The sequence below is a fragment of the Amblyomma mixtum genome, chromosome 5 (assembly GCF_055824585.1).
Source record: "Amblyomma mixtum isolate Tamu chromosome 5, ASM5582458v1, whole genome shotgun sequence".
Classification (NCBI taxonomy): Eukaryota; Metazoa; Arthropoda; class Arachnida; order Ixodida; family Ixodidae; genus Amblyomma; species Amblyomma mixtum.
This window is the reverse complement of record NC_143016.1, coordinates 34,896,508-34,914,680: the sequence shown is the minus strand read 5'-3', so window position 1 is coordinate 34,914,680 and position 18,173 is coordinate 34,896,508. Positions and strand designations below refer to the sequence as shown.

Sequence of the window (18,173 nt, the reverse complement as noted above, 5' to 3'; positions counted from 1 at the left end):
TTATCCAGCGTTTTAAGCGTTCATCATTTCAGGTGGCCAGTGGCTGCTGCGCTTTCTGAAGAAAGAACGTGTAGAATTTTAAGCAACCTGACCATTGCTACTATGAACATAACATTCTGCACACTTAAATTATTATAGGTTTAATATTGATTTATTCAGATATTCGTTTTTTCCTAAGAGGTTAGAGAATGGAATGCTCTGCCTAATACTTTTGTTAGCCCTACTATCTTCCTTCATTTCTTTACAAGTTGAGTACTTTTGTTTCTGACTCTTAGTGACTTTTTATAACATTCGCTCTTACTTGGTTAGTTCTTAAATTGTTTCGGCTCGAATTTGAACAAAAGTTTGTTCTCAGTTGGTTTTTTGTTAGTTTGTCGTAGTAAATAAATAAATAAATATTAATTCTTCAATCAGGCTTTAAATCTGTAAGAGATAGAAAAGGTAGAGGAGCATTTTTAATCAACAAATTTAAAATCTTACAACTAGCAGCGATAAATACCTCCAAAGGACACTTAAGAGCCTCTCAGGTACTTTCCCGTACTGACGTAATCCAGTTCGCTCTGACGTAGCTCCTAAAACAAGGAGCTGCACTGACATGTGAATGTAGCCCCTTGTTTCACAAGTTAACATATAGAACCAGCCAGCCCGGCAACATACCTTACTCCCCATCTTAATTCCCTTGCCACATCACACCCTCTTCCCATCACCGGAGGTTCCCTCTTGGAGTGAAGGCAATACCCCCATCCCCTGGCAATGATTATCGCTTTCCCTAGACCCTAGTGGAAATGTTGGCTATGCACCCTGAGGCTCCTTCCTGCTTTGTTCACTTTGTTTATGTTCCGATTATGCTTGCGTCGATTGCCATCACCCAGCCTTTCTTCTGTGGGTTGGCTGCGTGGAGGGCCAAAACCGCGTAACCCGATTTATAAAGGACACTTCCTGCTTGTGGCGTACTGTTGTGTTAACTAGTGGCTTTCTTTTCGCTTTTTTTTTCACAGCATGTTGCCGAAATGCCGGCGCCCTAATAAAGAACTCGCGTAGGGAGCTGTGCAACTTGAACTGCACCGAATGCTCCAGTAATGGCTGTTCCCTTTGATCTAAAATGGTGTCTTACACTAATCCAGAGTAAGAGGTTTACTACGTTTTGTTATGATGTAACGCATGCACAGAGTACAGTTTTCCTTTAGCGATAACGATAACGCTAACTATTCCAAGTTCACCTTCGAGACGAATTTTTAGAGCGTAAAATGTACAGCATGCACGATTTTTTTGCGTTGCTACTTTGGGTACTTCATGTGGACCACCGCTGCCCTTCTAGTATATTAGGCGACGTAATGTCCTGAAGACGTCGAAACTAAGAAAAAAAATCTTGAAGTATGTTTCTGGAGACCACAGACTATTGTGATTATCACCTTCTTGCCACTAGATGAAGTTTCAAAGCCTTAGATAATCATAGCTGCGCTGAAATATATTTATGCCCTCCCTCATTTACGCTTGACGACCTACTGCGGATTAGGTGTGTCGCTGCACTGCGCGTGTAATGTGTCGTTGCATGCTCCCATGACGGATAACGAGTTTTCGCTTTCATTTTTCTCAACACAAAAACAATACAACCTTTAATCCCACAGTAAACCTTGCATTGCCCCTATCTTTTCAAAAATGTGCCAATTTTATTCATTGGACCATCTGTATTTAAATGTCACTTGTTACATCCATGGAGAATAAAAAAGAATGAGTTGCAATTATTACTCTTTCCTCACGCTGGTCTTCATGGGAGTGTTTGCGGTAAAAGTGAAGCTAGGTCATCGCATAACTCAACAACTTCCCACGTATCTGTGGTCTTTTATTTAGTTATTATTTTGACCATGTGCTGCCTCGTATTTGATTACTTCATAAAATACACGCACGAAATTGCGAAATCTACATCTCTTTCTACTTGCACTGCCACACAAGTAAAAAAAAAGAAGACAGAAGCTTGTTCCTCTCAGATTACAGAGAAGAAATATTTGCGATATTTTTTTATTAAAAAATATTCCACATCCGAGACGACTAAGTTATTTTATGCGATTTTATCATATGGAATGCAATGTCATAATTTACTAAGTGCAGTGGCGCCACCGGTTGTGCGCAATCCTAAAATGCGAGATGTAAGTGTGAGTGGATTGATATTTGATCTCTGTAAACCATATAGCACGTGAAGAATGGGCGCACAGGAAGATGTTTTCACAGACACGGCGCTAACCAGCCGCCATCGGACTCTGACGCAGACACTGAGGCGTCTTCGTTCGCAGCATTATATGACGAAGTTGCCATTGCGTCACTAAACCCGAAGTATTACTTCAACGCCAGCGCCATGCCTGTGCTAACACCCCCCTTTGTGTCCCGTTCTTGCACGTTCTCTTATTGGCAAGGAAAAAAAAGAGAGGATGAACTGCCACAGCGTACCCCAACGAGCACGGACTTGCACCATTTTCAACTATGTTTTAAAAGCAGCACACTAGGTCGCTCATCCAAGGCATCTCAGAATTTCAGCATGGCTTGCATCTGCGTATGTTTGCCTAGCTTTCTGCAAATAACTTAGCGATGCGCGTGTGATTATATCTGTTCTGCTTTCACTTTTAATGCTAGTAAAAAAGGGGTGCATTACACTCGCTGTGCGTCTGAACGCGCGTGTTTGATGCGGCTCTTCTCTTTCTGTTGGTGTACCCTAAACAAACACGATGTCAACACCACCTGACGACAGCTTCACCGCAAAGCCCGGATCAGAGTTTGTGCGCACCACACTTACTTTCTTGCGTCATGAAAAGGCCCATTCCTCTTAACCAACGCTTGCTTTTCTGAAAATATTTTCGTGCAGAATGCATTATGCGCACCTCAGGGCGGCAGGGACAAGTTCTGTGCTGTAACCAATCAGCAGTAAAAAAAAAACGCTCGACAATGAACCACATTCACAGTATCAATCATGTGATAGGAAAATGCGCTAGACATAACATATCTATAAATATAGCCATCATAGATTTTGAGAAACTTGATTCAGTCGTAGCCTCAGCAGTCATGCAGGCATTCCGAAAACATGGTGCAGAATAGCCTTATCTAAAAGTACTGGAAGGTATCTATAACGATTGCAAAGCCACCATAGTCCTCCATAAAGCCAGCAATAAAATTCCACAACACAAAGATGTCAGGCGAGCATACACGATTTCTCCAGTGCTATTCACCTGTTTACAGGGGGTATTCAGAGACCCATACTGGGAACAGTTGGGGATAACAGCTAATGTGGAATACCTTAGTATTTGTGGCTCGGCTGTGGCGTTGCTTGGTTATGTCACTCAGACAGTGAATTGCAAAGCATAATCAATGTCTTGGACAGGCTAAGCAGAATGGTGGATCTAAAGATTAACATGGTGGAAAGTAATGTTCAGCAGTCTCAGAAGGGAACAGCAAATTGCGAGTGGTAGCGAGGTGCTGGAAGTGATAAGGGAATAAATCTACTGAGGGCAGGTAGTGACCGCAAATCGACGTCACGGTAATGAAATCGCTAGAAGAATAAAAATGGGGCGGAGTGAATTTGGCACGTACTCTTAGATCAAGAATAGCACTTTACCAATATCCTTCCAGAGAAAAGTGTAAAACAGCTGTTTCTTACCGGTACTCACCAATGGCGCTGAAACGTGGAGCCTAACGAAAACAGTTTGGTTTGAAAGGTAAAAAAAATGCAAGGTACAACGTTAAGAGATCGGAAGAGAGCAGAGTGGGTCACGGAGCGAAAGCGGGTTTATTACCCTAGTCGAAATCAACAAGAAATGGGCGTGGGCAGGGCATGTAATGCGAAGGCAGATTACCGATGCGCGAATGCCTTAGTTTTTAATGAAAGCTATTTTTAGTCGATTGTGTTTCAGGAAAATTCTCCAGGATGGAGTAAATTTGTCATAAAGAAGCCAATACTTATTAGCATTTAAATTCGGCCTCTCCCTGCCATCAGCCGAACTTCCTTGTTAGCTCACGTGGTAGAGTGACTGCCCCGGAGAGGCGGTGGTCCCGGGTTCGAAAACCAGACCAAGATGAATTTTTCTTAAGCTGCGAAGATGTGAAAGCTGTACAGCTTTTCTTTGCACGGGTAGCTGCATGGCGGTGCTTAGGTGGATGGTATTGAGTATTGCACCCTGAAATTTAGCGCTTTCGTTTTTCATCAAGAGGTACGTTAATAACTAAAGGGGCTTGTAAGAACGTCCAACTGATTTCGAAGTAAAATCATACTCTCTTCTCGACACTCCTGTCGCTTATCTGATATTGTTTTCTGTCGCTTAGCCCGTTTGACGCCTGAGCGCAAACATTTATTTCCTTGAACTATCCACGCTCTTTCGTCTCCAACGCCACAGGCTCGTTTTGCCTGAGCAAAAATTTATTTCAGCTTGTTGGTTCGTGATCACGCGGCTTTTCATCGCTAAGAAGAGGACGGGGCGAGTGAAGAAGCCCAAAGACAAGGTGCTGGCACTGGCTTCCCACTGATTTATTCTGGGGTTTCAGGTTTCTTGGCCGCCTTTTTTTTTAAAGCGAAAGCTTTACTACTTGCACTTTCAGCCTTTGGCGTGGCGCGGCGGTGCCACCACCACCGGCGCCTAACGCCTGCGCTCTCCGCTAGGAGCGCAACAGGTGCTTTGTGACGTCACGCCGAAGAGAAGGGCTACCATGGAGGGCGACTCGCGCCGTCGCAAGCCGCGGCGGTGCCACCACGGCGGGGCCTCCGTGATCGAAGCGCGCTTTTGAGCAACGGCGCGCGCCGCCGCCGGAGTAGATCGCGGCGGCCACGACCACGGGCGCCTAACGCAGCGATTATAGTTTCACTACTAGTTGTACATAGAATAGCCAAGTGATCACCACTGCAGCACCAAGGCATACAACAAGTTTCACACATGCACCACAACAGCACGACTATCATGTGAGCGAGGGCGTAGCCATGGGTATTGCTTTCGCGATTTCCCGGCTTAACCAAGTTGAGCCACAGCCATTTTTGTTACGTGTCAACCCTTGGCCATTTTCTTGCATACTGCGCCCTTTTGATTTCAATTTTTAGTTTTCTAGCATATTTATTTTTCATGATTTGGGTATCATGCCAGTCCTTCACAGATTAACGAATAGCGCATGATTATGTTGCTGTATTTTCTCCTTTTCCTGTGTTGCCTTATTTCCCTTTCCTTTATTATGTTTTGTCCCTTATTCCAAAGCGGCCATCTGCCGCGCAGTTTCCAGTTCTCAATTCTATTTTGCTGTTTAGTTGATTGTAGTTCTGCGGTGATATGGCAATAAAGCCCTGAAAAAAGATTACTGAAACAAAATAAATCAGTTGGAGGTTAGCGAAAATACTACGACTTTGTGTTTTTTCACTAGTCGCGTATTGTTTTGTTGTTTTATTTTCAGTGAAAGGCTCATTATTGGCGTGTTCTGATGTGCTTTGTTATATGTACAACGGTGCCTTGAAATATGCGACATTGGCCCGGTTTCTGTTGGTAACTTCCGTATTAAGTTCGTATCCCTAGTCCAGAGGCTCTTTTGGTGCCTGGTCTTTCCAAATTTGATGGCTGCCAAGGACATTTCTGTTATATCTCATGCGGTTTCCAGCACTCGGTGCAAGCTCAATGTGTGTGCAATCATGCTCAGAAAATATCAACTAGCACTTCTGCTTTTCATGGCTGCCCCGACGTGCTACATGGCGTAGACCATCAAAAATTATCCCTGGAATTTTCTGAATGCTTGGTACAACCTACTGATTTTTTTTTCAGTTTCAGAGCTTGTCGATATGAGCGCAGGAAGTATTTTACAAGCTCGAATTTTCAGCGAGTTGGAAGCGCAGGCCTTCATAATCTACATGCTCGCGCAGCAACTTGCTACAGTTTGTGGTATTCTGACAATCACAAGTGAAAATAACCCAATCCAGTTAGGTAGTGTTCGCTACCAGCAACCGACAGATTGTGCTGATTGGTGATGATGTCTAATGATGTCCAAGAAAGCCGGACATGTATAACATGTCCTTTTGCTCCGTATGCGTTACTTCATTTTGTTTGTTTGACTTTCATTTTGTTTGTTTGAATCTTCGTAGCGGTCGTACTTCAGCAGAACATTTCACTGAAATATGTTTCAAAGACGAAAACATTTACCTTTCACAGCGATAGCTGTTGTAGTTTCATCTTCCGGGTTACATGTAGTCGGTGTCGATGTAGTGGTGTCCGTGCACTGGCATGTCACAGAGTCGCCCTTCGTCAGGTGATCACCCCTGGCCCACAGTCCGTACCTCGCTTCTCTTCCTGCCTGTGCCGATATCGGGTAAGGCATAAGGTTACGAGTAATATGGGTAAGGCTACGACCACCGCGTAGTCGTAACAAGACGCAGCTAAACACCTCGAAGCGCCTATTAAGAAAACACTCTGAAAATGACCAAGTCATCCTTCGCCGGTTTCGATGAGATATCTCTCCAATCAGCCCTGCAGCTTCAACGTCAACGTAATGAGCCACAAGACGTTCGTCGTCAAGGTCGCATCACAGCTGCACACTGGAAACCAGTTCTTTGCAGTCGACAGCATCACAAAGCATGTGCATCGACCTGGAGTTCTGCAGGGAGTGCAGTGAAAAACGATTGCGCCTATATTCATACGTTGACCTCCTCGTCTATGCCCTGCAACACACGTTTAAAAACAGGTCGAAATTCGACAGATAACTCTCAAAAGCTCTATTTTCTCTACACACTGATCAAATAGCGTTCTGGCCGACTTCTTATATCAAAGAGCTTTTCGGAGATTTCAGTTATAGTGATTTATGCACCAACCCTCTATTTGCACCACGCCAACATAGTGTCTCCATGCAAATACTATCTGCTTTCTTCGCCTTTTTGCCGTGGTATATTCTTCTGCACAACATTTCATTAGTACTTTTTGTAAAAACGAAAAAGCGAAGACGTCTAATTTTCTTGTCAGGTATGAGTTTTTCTTTGGAAGAAATGCAAACAGGCTTCGATGCTACCTTTAGTGAAGTTATTGTTGATTATAGTCAGCTTTTTCCTTTGCGTTCCACTCGTTTACTTTTTTTTTCCATTCATGCGTGTTCCTTACATCAGGTGGAAGCCTGACAAGGTCCTCGTTAAAAATTCATGGTTTTCAGAGTACAGCGGTGAAACAATGCCCTCGTACATGATGTCATCAGCGTATCGTATCTAGGAGATTCCAGCAGTAATAACTCCAGCATTGAAAATGTTTTTTTTTTAATTTGTATTCAATGATACTTCACCTTTAATATAAATACACTATCAATTTCTGACTGACTAACACCACAAATCTTAAAAAAAAAACTAAACAAGATCGAAACATTCCCCTATATTCCTTGGTCTCGGTTACTGTCGGCTTCCTTTATATGTGGGTTGGGAAAACACAATTATATCCGCTGAGTGCTTTTTCTGCGTGCACAAAATGTTTTATCGTCTGCTGAACACGGCTGTTTTATGCACAGTAGTTGCATCCAGCTCCCGTGGAGAAGCTTTTTTCTCTCTGTCTTTCTATATTTTGCGTCTTAAGTTTCCAATCCCTCCTATTCAGGGCGCCTTAGAAAAGTCAAGAACTCAGAATTTATGTTTCAGCTCATAATAAAGCTGAAAGAAGGCCTAAACGACTGCAGTAAGATCTGCTGTGCGTCTTGACTTCTTTTTTTTTAACATTTTGCATTTGCCAGTGGCTATGACACTATGGTAATTAGCACGAGTTGGCGAATCTGCTGTCCGACCTAGGCAAATCCACTTCGACGAAAAAAAGAAACGATGGAGAAGCGATCATGTTATAAAATTTAGCTGCACAGTAACAATTCCCGGTAGACAAACTCAAACTAGAGCACTCAGTCGTGGCGTATTTTATTCACTTATGTTGATTCGGGGCTTTAAAAAAATCATTACATTTTCTTTGCTACCGTTGCAGGCTTCGTCGTGTCAAACCACTGTGCATCATGGAAGCGAAAAATCACATTTTGGCAATTTTCTTCCATGCCAATTGATGGTGCAAACTAATTGCATGCATATTGTAACCACGCGAACGACAAGAAACGAAGAAAGAACCAGACAGGGTGGAGCGCGGAACTTAATTGAGTTTTACTTCAGAGAAATGTCACATTTATACATTCATCGTAATCACACCGGGAAACTTACAAACAACCATCACAACACACTCTCATGCTGACGTGTGTGACACAGATTTCCGTCTAGATATAAGAACTCTGTTTTTTAGTTAGCGAGACTGACGTTTCGCTGACGCACAAGCCGAATTATTTCTTTATACAGTATGATTCGAAAACTTCCGGCCTAATCTCGGACGCGGACTTTTTCAAAATTCTCATTTCGCGGAATCAAGGTGGGCAGTCATGGCACTGGCGACAAAGCTCAGCTAGTTGCCCACCCCCCGCCAATGCACCTACTCCTACGTGGTGATCCCGTAGTCTGACGTTAATGGAACGTCCGGTTTGTCCTGTGTGGCATTGGCTACAGGACAGAGATATTCGATAAGCAACCCCCCTTTTCTACTGAACTAACCTGTCTATGTGGTTGATGCTGCATTCCGCCTTCTGTCTTCCCTTCACCATACTTCGCATGCCAGGAAGTTTTTTGGGTGCCGTGAACACCTCCGGGGATAATTTCTCAACCTGAAGCTCTCCACGTTGACTATCAACATCCACCGCGAGTCGGTTCGTTAGAGGGGGCGGTGGACGTAACTGCGCAGCGTTCGCCGCTTTTTGCTATCGCCAACATTGATTTGCATAGCTCAACGATCTCGCTCCGAGAGCGCCGCACAGAGAATAGGCGTCCCCAGACCAGCGTCGTTGTGAGGTCGCCCACGCTGCTGTGCTTTCTGTCGGCCCACATGGGCGCTCAACTTTTAATCACGTCAGCACATCGAGTCTCCTAATTTGCATGCCTAATTAGTTGGCATGACAGCGGCCGGCTAATCTCGAGCTTAGTAACTTACTGAGCCGCCTCCGGGAGTCTAGAAGCCTAAACAAACAACTGCTTGCGTTTGTAAATTAATACAGAAATAAACAATAAAAGATTCTGCTTCCAAAATTACGGAAGAAACATCGCTGAAATTGGCAGAAAAGATAAGTGCTCGTAGATGGCGTGCTGTTAAACAAACGTTTAGCTCTAGGATCCTTCAAACTTATCAAAGATCTAACAAAAGCCATGCTAATGACAGGGTTGGTGGATCTACTCGTTCGCGAGTGTTTGAGCTAGTACATGTGGCAGAAGAGGGGAGGGGGTGTGAGGTGGTAGCGCTCAAAATGGCGAACTTGGGAGCCTTTAACGACTTTTCCTAACAGACCTACTGCAGCCTGACGCTAATTCTGGTACAATGAGCTAGAGTACTGGGAAACGTGTCACGCGTCGGCGGATTGCGGGTCGTTCCAGCGATGACCGCTCTGAGAGCACGAGACGAAGCTGCCTCAAACAAGGCAGCTTTGAGCACGGAGCAAACAGCGCTGCGAGCCGCCTGAGTCGCAACTGTTTCTGAGGGGCCGATCATCAAGCGGCAGCTTGTCCGCTGTCATTCATGGTACTAATGTGTATGTTTACTTCTTCAGCTATCATAAATTTCACTCACACACAGGATCGTGCTTCTTCCGGCCTAACGGCCCTATATAGTTCTGGGATACTGGCCGTAGCGGCGAAACAATGTTGAGCTCGACCAGATTGCTGAGGCAAGCGTAGTCAGATATTGAATGCGAGTGAGAGAGCGCCTGCTGCCAAATCTTGTTGAGAACGAATTGGAAAAAACAGCGCAATGAAAAGACGACACAAGAGAAGGACAAACACCAGCGATTGCGGTGTTTGTCCGTCTCTTGTGTCGTCTTCCATTGCGCTGTTTTTTTCCAATTCGTGAAACATATACCAACCAGCCCGTATTTGCCCTCTTCTAGAACGAATTTTGCGCAGGGAAATTTTCAGAGTTTAACAAGTAGCAAACGGGTAATGCAAACGTACGCAATTCCTGTGATCGCCTCAATTTAGCCTCGAGGTCGCATGATCTTCAACGTGTTCGCCGCCGCGATAGCTCAGTGGTTATGGCGCTCGGCTGCTGACCCGAGAGACGCGGGTTCGATCCCGGCTGCGGCTGTCGAATTTTGATGGAGGCGAAATTCTAGAAGCCCGTATACAGTGCGATGTCAGTGCACCTTAAAGAACCCCAGGTGGTTGAAATTTTCGGAGTCCTTCACTACGGCGCCCTTCATAGCCTGAGTTGCTTTAGGACGCTAAGCCCCTATAAATGATAAACGATCTTTCACGTGCTGTGTAGTACCTTGCGTAGTCAGCCCACTTTTTATGCAAAGGAAACTGGGGAAGCATGTTGAGATGATAAGAAAGCTTAAGTAAAAACATTACGTGAGTGCATCCATGAAGAATGAAGCGTAAAACAAGCACTCACCAAAATCGAATTTTTTTAACCACTGGCAAAGCACTTAGGCTGCGCCAAGTGCACGTTTCGAAACACGATGGAAGCGAACAAGAACGCAAATCACAACCTTGTGGGGCCATATCAATTATTTAGACCTCTTTACCTTCAGGTTACTGATATGTTCTGTCCTAGAGCCCTGGTTTCATTTCACACACCTGACATCAAAGAGCGAACACTGCGGAATGACATGGCTAACTTCCAGTACGACGTCTCTGTCATAGCCCCAGCTCCCAAATCAGGGTACGATGCTTTGCAAGATCACAAGTTGTGCATGGTAGCCACATCAATATTTTGTTTCACTTAAAAATGACAGTGATATATTGCGCCAACATACATACAATCTTTGCATGTTCAGAAGACGGACAGAGAAGACCTACACAGTAAAATAAACGAACACCCGCCGGCGATTGGTTTAGTGGTTTTGGCGCTCGAATGCTCAGACCAAGGTCGCTGGATCGCTCGTGTGCCGGGCACGGCATCGGAATTTCTATGGAGGCGAAATGCTCTAAACGACATGTGCTGTTCTATGTCAGTGCACGTTAAAGAACCCTAGGTGGTTGAAATCAAGCCCAATTGTGCGGCGTTCACGGCGTTCACTCACCCCCCCCCCCCCCCACACACACACACACACACACACGCACACACACTCCGTCCCCTACGTCAATTAAACTAATGGACTCTGTCGGCGCACGTGAGGCTAGATGGATCGAGCTACACCGAGTGTTCGTGATCCAAAGGACGCTCAGCAACATTCAAAGTAGATTAAACGTCATCTTCGCTTCGTCACGATCGAATGTCTCAGTGTAGGACTTGTCTGAATTTGGCTGCGTTGGACGCTTGTATGCGCAAGTAGTGAACTGATAAAGTCGGATCTCCTTGGCGCTATGCTATATTGTAAAATGCTGTCCATGCATTAGTGTCACTAAGAACTAGAGCGGTGTAAGATCTTGAGTGATAATAGTCTACCTATAGCGATATCCGACAAAACGTCAATCTCCTCCTTTGATGCACCGCGGCTGAAGCTAAACGTTGATCGAGATCTTCTTTGTACAAGCAGCGACTGCTGTTGCTGCGCGCTACAGAGCAGGTCCCATCTCGCTATTGCCGTCGTCTCTCGGCCAATCCCTTCAGTTCACATTGCAAAACAACGGTGACATTAAAACAAAGCGCTTTGGCAGAGACCAACGGAGGATGGCACGTACGGAAACACATACCGCATATGCTGCCTCTGCGCCGCGAGCGTTGAGGGCGCATTCCTCTCATTGGCAGTGCCCTCTTTCATCGCTCCTGCGATCACCTCGCTCCATTGCTCCGTGCCGTGGGCGACACATTTCCGATTAGTGCAATGCACTTCTGGAGATACCTGCTGTAGTTTTAAAGGGCAGCGTTAAATCATAACTTAGGACTAACTAACGCAACGCTTTGCTTCATCTTCGAAATATAACTACGGTTGCGAGTTCACCCAATAAAAGGAATAACCAAGCGTAAGGTCTGTAATAAGTTCTAAATACATTGCACTTAGTCCGCTGCGCAATATACTGTCTGCTTATTTTTCCTTTGCGTGGACATTGCGATGTGAACATGACAAGGAAGACAAGAATGACAATGAGGACCAAGCGGACCACCCCTCAGTAAAGGGGTGGGCTATGCTTGTTGTACGCGCGTGTTAAACACTTGCATACCCGAGGAAACGCAAGGTGACGCGTGCCACAGTAGTGTGGTGCTAAAGCCGTCGCCATGCTGATGCTTCTAGTTTGCATGCTTATGTCGATTCCCTGACCAGTTCCACAGATTTATGCCTCCACCTACACAAATCGCACGCAAGCACATTGTGCTTTGTTAACAAACGTCACGGCCAGTCTGTACGTGCTACATCTTCTCACCTTTATCGCAGTTGCCATCCAGACCGTTTTATAGAGCCTTAGAACGAGAGGCCAATACGATCATGTTCCTGTTCATTATGGAACAGCCTTACAAGTGTATTTGCGCGTGCGTTTGTGTGTTTGCTTTCTAACTGAACCCGAGTGCTTAGAGTATCAACTGATCTCGCAGGTATTTTAAACAACACAGCCTGGGACACCAGGGCAGCCTCAATTGTACGTGTATTTTTACATAATACCTTTTACTGGGACTCACCCGCATTTCCTTTCCCTCGCAGGGCCTGTCCGTCTCGGTTCTTTACTGTTTCGTCAACTCGGAGGTGAGTGAGGGTTTCTACCATCATATATACGGCTTCATATATACATCGTATATATTACACAAAATATATTTTGCCGCAATCATAAAAAGAGTCAAACTTATCTAACGCGTGACCATGATAATCGACCGCAGTTCTGCTTTCAGCAGTTACAGGATGCAAGCATTAGATACGAATTCTTTCGAAAACAATGCATGTTGACTAATTTATTTGCGTGAATTAAGTTCGTACTGAAAACATTAGACCACGTTGCAAGCAAGTTCCGTATGCACACATAAGCCTGACCGTATTCTGGGTCATAATAGTGGAAAACTGTAGAAACAACGTTCGGCTCAGTTAACCTGAAGTAATAGTGAAGAAACGGCAATCTTTCATGCAGACAAGAGGTGAGATCCTAAACCAACCACTACAATGAGCTTTGACGCGACCAAAGATTTTTTTTTCTGTTTTTTTTTGCACTACTGCAACCAAAGCAACCCCCCCCCCCCCCCACCCACCCCCTAAGCTACAAATGTGACGTCGTATCATCCCCGCCACCCGTGAGATTCAAATCACTGCACATGCTGGTGGTCGACAGGTGGAGCTTATTTGCACAATCATTGTCCAAATCTCTGCTTTGCAGCGGTCGGCCTTCGTCCTTAATCGTTAGACTGACGGAAACAAATGTCGCACTACTCCGGTGTGGGCTGCCACAAATATTATTGGCCGAGACGCAACTTTGCATCCTTTCCTCAGAAATGACGTGAAGCTATGAAGACAGCGGATTTGAATCGCGCAGCCATCACGGTTATCTTGGACATCTTTTAAAGACATCATTTTTCTGTAGCACCTTCTGCATGTCATGCCGCATGTTTTGTCCTCTCAAGAAAATCTAAAGCAAGGAAGACCATCTATGCGTTTCGGAAGAAGAGCTGAAAGAAGGTTGCCGCTGCTTTTGTATTCAACAGCGCTAAGGAAGAGCATAAGAGCGCAAGTTTGAGTGTGCCAAGTATAACGCGCATGAGCGTATGAGAGTAAATGAAAGGCCATTGGCCACTGGGGTTTTTATTGCCACCACGTAGGTCCCGACCCCAAAAACGGCAGATAATATCTTGTCCGCGCATGATACGTGCCGCACAGTAAGTGTACTAAACTGAAGGACGGAGCTGTAAGATTATGAGGATTCGCTCCCCGTGACGCTGTTTCACTACAGCTTTTGGCCCAGGCGACCCACCAGAAATTCTGGTTGTAATGTGGAAACTCGCACAGTTAGTGTGGACGTCCACAGTCCTTGTCCCAGCAGTGCTGCTCAGCAGGCCGGCATTCGCAAGCGCGCACCCGAGCTTCGTCAGCTTCGTTTTCTGTCTTCTTCCTCTCCTTCGGCAGCGCTAGCCGCTCAGGCAGCAAACCCCAACTCTCTTTCTTACATGGTAAATAAAGGTTAATGTTCAATGTTCAATGACTACACTGATGCACCATTGGCGCGAGAAAGCACATGGCTGAGATTGCTGCGATGTTTAACTTGATTTCATAAAACATTGAGCTCTAGTGTTGACTTTCGTGTAGCACTTACTCCGCTGGAGCAAACTGCAAACTAGCCTCTTGCGGGCTACATTCGCTTTTGCGCCCGCTTTTGCAGGCACTAGCGTTTGCGCCGAAAATGAAATGTAATACTTTTAGTTTTACCACGTGCGCTGCTTTCTGTTTTGCCTCGGCGCTTGACGTAGCCGGCTCGTCGCAACAACCGTGAACACGTTTGACGGACGAATAAGGCCCAGGAGAGAGCGACCATGGGGCCTTGTGTCCACACTGTATAATGTGCTGCTAACTGAGCGATAGAACCATTACTTGCCGAAAAACGAGTCCTATTCATTTCAACGCAGAACTCCTACCTGTTGACGAGTGAAGCAGCCTTCTTTTAGATCTTCCCTTCGTCCTTTGCAAGACGCCTCCTCATATTTATTTTCATGTCGCAAGTGCAACGTGCACTGCGAGATTGAAAAGCGTCTCCGTTGTCTCACCAGCGTGCACCACGCATTGTTGCGTAGCAAAGCACTCAACTCTGTAAAGACGTTCCGGGAGATTTAAGACAAAACATGTTCGTGCAACAGACGTTGCGCAAGGACTGTACATCACTTTTAACAGCCTGGTTTCAAATTGTCGGAAGAAAACGTTTCCTCGCTTACTCTTTCCACTCCCGCACAGGCTGCGAGATGCGCAAATCCTCCCACGCAAACCCATCCCATCAGTGCATTAGTTCGATAGATAATTTCGGAAAGAGAAGAAATAGGGGAAATAGACGGAAGGAGTAACATCTGCCCCATCTTTATCTTTCACTTTTCTGAAGCTGCGGCTTTCATTATGAATAAATGCTGCCATGCATCGTCCGCTCGTGGATTAAAATGCTCCGAAACAAGCAGTAAAAAAATGAAAACGCAAATCCACGTGCACGCAGAATGCAGTCGGAGCTCCACGCACCAGTTCACTAACCCCGCCGGAATTCCCCTCTTCTCCGTCCGCCCACGCGACCCATGCATGCCATACGGCTCTGCCAAGCAGCAAAGAGTGAGTGAGCTCAGGACACCGACGATGCCGCATCTGGTCGAAGACCCCGAAATCCAAAGCCGCTGCAACATCAGCGCCGCCATAAGCCGCCATTCCCTTTGCGGGACGCGATTCTTCGCGCTCTTTTCCCGTTTTTATTTCTCAGATGCACGCGGCGCCACTCTCGGGACCTCTTTGCATTTATGCCGTGCCGTACGCCCCGGTCCCACAGGGAAACATCCGGCGGCTGAAGAGGTCCTATTGTCGGGAGCCACGGGCGGGTCGTTGTCGCTCGGTTCGGATGCTACCTCTTTTTGCGCTTGCCACGAACACGAGTGCAGTCAACTAGTTGAGCATTATCACCCCAACTCACCGCCAGCAGCCTTAACCGCCTGTTTCGGCCTCTCCAACACGTCTTGTTCACCTTTTGCATGCGCTTGCTTTCTCTGACTCTTACGCAAATAGAGAATCTGGTGGCGACGTACATTGTGCCTGTGAGGGCGAGCGACCTTGTGCGCCGGCTGGTCGCGCCCGAGAAACGTTGCAGTTGTCGGGGCTTATTTCAGAGGGATTGCGTTTCCCCCTCTTCTGCGCCTGTCCTCGCGCATTCGACGATGAAGGCGCGGTAAAACCCTGCCGAGAACCTTGCGTACTTGCCATTTTCTGATTCGCGTTGCTCATCTTTCTCCACCCTCGGGAAAAAGGCTAGTCCTGCCAGGCGAGTTCTTCACAGCTGCTCGAGTGCCGTTGCCGTAATTGTGCAATGCTGCCCGACGTCTTACGTTCAGCACAAAGTGCAGAGTTAGCAAGGTTTTCACGCCAAGGGATAGAGTGTGGAGTTTCGTAAGCAACGAACAATAAGCTGCCATAGTGTGTTTGGAAAAAGACATAGACATACCAATGAAAAGCTGCGAACTGACTTTGTTTCTTTTTTTTTTTTAAGTGTCGTACGCCACGGTGCTTTTTGTGGCATTTCTTTTTCCATCTGTTCATTTGGAGTGGTGCTCATCTTCTCACCTGGTTCCTGCGAATGGCGGCTTTGTGCTTCCACTGCCCGCGCATTCGTTTCTTACAGATGTTGGGGCAAAATATTGGACGTCCAGAAGGCACGGCACGAGTGCTCGTGTTGACTCTTCTGTACGTCCCATCTTTGGCGCAACTTCTGTAACACGTACATGAAAAACCAACTAGCGGAACTTCACACTATGACGCGCACTTATTTCTTTATGGTCCTTAAATAAGGCATACGTACTTGGGCCGGTTGGTAAAATTATTCGTAACGAAAGCACACTAAACGTATTAAATATGGAACAAAGGTAACAAAAGGTGTGCACTTGTCCTCATGCCCCTGTGTTTCCTTTTTTGTCTATTAGAGCTGGTTTGCAAACAGTAATCTCCTTTAGAGGATCCTTGAAGCGAAAGGCGTAACTTAATCTAGTCGCTGCTGTAAGTTCTATAATCTTTCACGAGACGGGATACGGACTATATCCGTCCAGTTTAATAAAGCCAGCAAGACGCTCACAAGCGGGCCAAACTAGACTTTCCAGTATGACGTTTCTTTCAACGAGACGTCATACGCAGTTTCTCAGCATGTCAAGAGCACTCTTCTCTTTCTACTTTGCTTTTCGGCCAATTTATACATAGTAACAAGCCCGAAACATTTCCTTCCTTCATAGCCTTTCTACATTTCTGTTTTCCTATTGTTCCGCTCACTTGCACAGGTGCAGACCGCGGTGCGCAACGCCTACGTGCAGGCCATGATCAGGCGCAACCCTAACCGCTTCTCCCGCGCCCGGGGCCTGTCGCAGAGCTACTCGACCTGCTGCGAGCCGAGCTCGCTGGCGCCCGACCTGCACCCGCATGGCGGGCACAAGGTGGCGCCGCTGCGCAAGACGCTGGGACCCGCTCGCCGCTACTCCGAGGTCCAGGTGGAGACGCTCGCCTCCATCGTGGCGCCGCCGCACGTGCAGCCCGCTGTCAAGTGGGAGCGGAACTGCTACTTCTGAACAGCGGACTCTTCCTTCTTCACTTCGACTCGGCCACTGCGACATGTTCTACGTTGTTCTGGCACCAGGGTGCTTTCCAGACCAGAGTCCCGGCTAAGCCGCACATGACTTACGTCACGTGATGAGAAGACAAATAAATGAGGTCGTGAAGAGATCACTGAATTAATTGGATTAAGGGCGCTTGTGGGCTGCTCGGTGGATGACGTTACTGGTAAAGAGTGAAGTGCGCAGGCCCTCGTAATGAGCCCGGTTCGTTGAACTACTACACGCATCCGTGGACAGAGGCGGAGTTCGTGCAAATCTGGGTGTACAAATCTTTGTTCAAAACCTCTGCCGTAGACACGCAGGAAATGCTCTGCATTGCTCCGTGTGCCGAACATCAATAGCAACTGCCCTTAGTTATCCGAATATACCAAAGGAAAGACGAGATGCCCTGCGTATTGTGAGAGAGACTCGGGTTCCTCCGCCGAACTCCTCGACATCCTCCATTGCCCTCAAACTGTCGCCCTTGGCCTGACCGACATTGTTCATGCCAGGGTGGTGTCAGACAGCCCGTCAACGGAGCGGGCCCGCGCATTTGGCAGTGCCACTTTACCGCGTGCGTGTAAACTCTCCCTCCTCCTGTTCCCCTTCCCATCATCGTCATCCCTTTCTTCTGACAGCGGACGCTGGAGACAGCTGTCTGAGGCTATGATGTCAAGTTTCTTGTAAATAAATTTCCTGAATAAAAACGCTCCGTCTTCTGTCACCTCATCGCTGCGGTCCCGAAAAAAATTCAGGGGGCACTTTGACGTTCTGAAGTGCGCCAGGCGAAAGCCTTTCTACGCAACTCTGGCTGCTACTGTGACTTGGATTGGCTAGCCATGACTAATTAGTCATAACCCATAAGTAACCAGTTACGACTAACTAGTCATGATTGGTTAATGACTAACTACTCATGACTAATTAGTTGACGACTGGTTAACGACT

At 46.4% G+C, this 18,173-nt stretch overlaps 1 protein-coding gene across 1 annotated transcript in view; it reads left to right on the top strand.

Moving 5' to 3' along the window:
• The window catches only part of LOC149341731 (corticotropin-releasing hormone receptor 1-like), a 44,163-nt gene extending 26,217 nt beyond the window's left edge, over positions 1-17,946 (top strand). Inside the window, exons 5-6 of the mRNA XM_089542017.1 lie at positions 12,637-12,678; positions 16,920-17,946. Of these exons, the coding sequence (XP_089398143.1) occupies positions 12,637-12,678; positions 16,920-17,204 (327 nt within the window). The 3' untranslated portion in view covers positions 17,205-17,946. The remainder of the gene's footprint in view (positions 1-12,636; positions 12,679-16,919) is intronic.
• The last annotated feature ends 227 nt before the right edge of the window (positions 17,947-18,173 follow it).